The sequence below is a fragment of the Branchiostoma floridae genome, chromosome 9 (genome assembly GCF_000003815.2).
Source record: "Branchiostoma floridae strain S238N-H82 chromosome 9, Bfl_VNyyK, whole genome shotgun sequence".
NCBI classification, from domain to species: Eukaryota; Metazoa; Chordata; class Leptocardii; order Amphioxiformes; family Branchiostomatidae; genus Branchiostoma; species Branchiostoma floridae.
In genome coordinates this window covers 7,325,583-7,328,204 of record NC_049987.1, presented here as the reverse complement: position 1 = coordinate 7,328,204, position 2,622 = coordinate 7,325,583, and the positions used below count along the sequence as shown (strand labels likewise).

Below are 2,622 nucleotides of genomic sequence, written 5' to 3'. Positions count from 1 at the left end.
ACAGTCTTTCTTCCTTCTTTGCTATTGCTCAGTCGTATAAATGCCAAATTTAAGACTTGGGGGCTATGCATACAGTTATAGACTAGCATCCGATCATAACTAACCTCTTTGTTTGGCAGTTTTTATTTTGTAAATTCAGCACCACTGTGAAAGCGAAGTTCTTCCTGTCTTACAGGTAGCGGACCACTGCCGGGTGATGCGGAACTTTGAGTCGCTGCGGGCAGTGTTGGCAGGATTACAAGTACTCCCCGTGTTCCGCATGGAGAAAACCTGGGACGTCCTCAGGACACAACACATAGATCAGTACAGGTACTCAAGTATGCATTACAAGGTCATGTAAAAGGTTTATATATATATATATATATATATATATATATATATATATATATATATATATATATATATATATATATATAACGCTTATCTGATAGACTAACTATGCTTAACTATGACTAAGTCCTCAAACTGGCGACGTGCACATTGTTTGAGCCCATGGATTGGGCACGCCGTTGACGACTGTAAGGCTGCCGCTGACGGAGAACGCGGGGTAGACCGGCTCGGTGAACAGGCAGTCTTTAAACACGTGGATGAGCCTCCCGGTCTGTGCGTCGCTCAGGGTGACCGCGCCCGCGTCGTGATCCAGGAGGACGCCGATGGTGCGGAAGACGCAGCCGAGGGTGAAGGACGCCCCGGTCGGACCGTGTAGAACCACGCCTATGTTGTCGCGGTTGCAGATGCACAGCGCCCAGGACTGCAGGGTAGACCCAACGTGCTGGTCCCGGGGAGACCAGCGGTGGGCCACACCCACCGTGCACCAGTTGTCGTCCACAGCCACCTGCCAGTAGTGCCTCCCCGACGCCACGCCTGTGTCGCCCAGAACCGAGAACTTCTGGTCAACGAAGCGGGAAGGTAGATCGGGGAGAAGGACGTCAGAAGAGGGCACGTAGGTGGCGCAGGTGTTGTTTTCGGACAGACGGAGCTGTCTGTGCGCTGTGTTCGGGTCCAGGGCGAACACGAAAGGCTTCGTGGTTAACTCCAGCTCGTGACTGGAGACGTTGGTCACTCCGTTCTTCGCGGTCACCACAAACCTGTAGCTAGAGTCGGAGTCCAGACCTCTCACAGTGCAGGAGAAGCCGTGAACGTTCTCTACCACCGTCCACACGTCTTCAGTTACCTCCGCGACGCTTTTTGTGTATCTGACGTCAAATATTACGCCGGCATCTTCCGTGGTCCACTGGAGCGACGCCGCGCACATGGTCGTCCAGCACCTGAGATGAGGTGTACACAGAACAGTCACAACAAGCAACGAACGAGTCACCTGCAATGTAGCACGTTCAGAATAACTAATCTTTGGAATTAATTCTGGCAGGCTAGAACTATGCGGTGGTTGGGAAGTGAATATTTACCTTTGGCAACCTTTACGTGGAACACAAACACACTAGGCGTTTCTGCTCCGGATTCTGCTCCGGAAGATAAACAAGGAGAGAAATTCCTCGTTCCACTTGATCTATGTTTGATATACACAAAAATTCCAGAGCAAAAATCTAGCAATAATGTATCAATTTTGAAAGGCCGTAAAAGTATACTAATAGGTTTTCCGTGGAAAACTATTGTAAAGAAATGCAGCATTAATTTACCTGTCCAGTAGAATGACTGGTGCCTTGGCGGAATGCCCAAAGTCTAGCTGGTGCAGCAGGTGTGCTGTGCAGCTGAAGTCCACGGACAGGTGCTCCACCTGCTGCCACACCGTGTCGTCCTTCAGCTCCGGCAGCTGTAAAGCTTTCTGTACGTACGTGTTGAGCGTCTTCCACGTCTGAAGGAACGCAGCGGCGTCTCTTTCCTTCAGAACCTCGGTCACGTACGTCACCAGGGCGCCCACCTTACGTTCGTTGTGTCGTGTGCTGTGCAGGAAAGCTTCTAGCGCTTCTTCTTCCGTGTCCTTGGCCTTGTCGACGCCAAGCTCCATGTCTGTCTCTCGCTGCTGAATGATTTCTACAAGCTTCGTACACTCCACCCTGACATTGGTTTTAAGCTGTGCCGCACGCTGGCTGATACCGTCTCTGAACGTTTCCATCTGTGTTAGCCCCTCCCTCATGGACGTCAGCTTTCCCTTCAGTTTCTCAAAGTCGTTGGTCAAGACGGCGAAGTTTTTCTCGAACACCTGGCCGAGATCTTCCATGTCGTGCTCCTTGTGTTTGCCAACCAGCTTGCAGAGAGAACACACGGGGGCCTCGTCTGTCAGACAAAACATGTTCAGACGCTCGTTCTTGTGGTCAGGACACGTCACCGCTCGGGGCTGTTCCGTCTTTGCCGTAGGTTCCACGAGCTCGTGCGAGGCGAGAGGGCCGCGCGGCGGGTGCATGGTCAACAGGCACTGCGCACAGTACGTCGCCCTGCACGTCACGCACGTTTTACAGGCCTCCATCGGGGTGCCTTCACAAAGCTGGCAAAGAAGTTTGGAAGGCGTGGCACCCTCGGCCATGGACAGGTAGCTGGTATCGTTCCACGATGTATTCCAGCATCATAGTATCGACGCAGCCCGTCCAGACCACGGTCGTCGATGGGCACGCGTTCCCGACATATGGGGCAGGGGAACCCGGCGGTGGTACCTTCCGCGGAAGG

At 52.5% G+C, this 2,622-nt stretch overlaps 2 protein-coding genes across 2 annotated transcripts in view; one reads left to right on the top strand and one right to left on the bottom strand.

Moving 5' to 3' along the window:
• LOC118423074 overlaps positions 1-2,622 on the top strand; it is a 19,990-nt gene that overhangs the window by 13,049 nt on the left and 4,319 nt on the right. Inside the window, exon 12 of the mRNA XM_035831036.1 lies at positions 176-309. Coding sequence (XP_035686929.1) covers positions 176-309 — 134 coding nt within the window. The remainder of the gene's footprint in view (positions 1-175; positions 310-2,622) is intronic.
• LOC118423086 (E3 ubiquitin-protein ligase Midline-1-like) lies at positions 460-2,616 on the bottom strand. Its single transcript, XM_035831067.1, has 2 exons — positions 1,638-2,616; positions 460-1,268 (listed from the first exon to the last, which is right to left on the bottom strand). Exons 1-2 carry the CDS (start codon positions 2,480-2,482, stop codon positions 461-463), a joined length of 1,653 nt encoding a protein of 550 aa, XP_035686960.1. The 5' UTR covers positions 2,483-2,616; the 3' UTR covers position 460.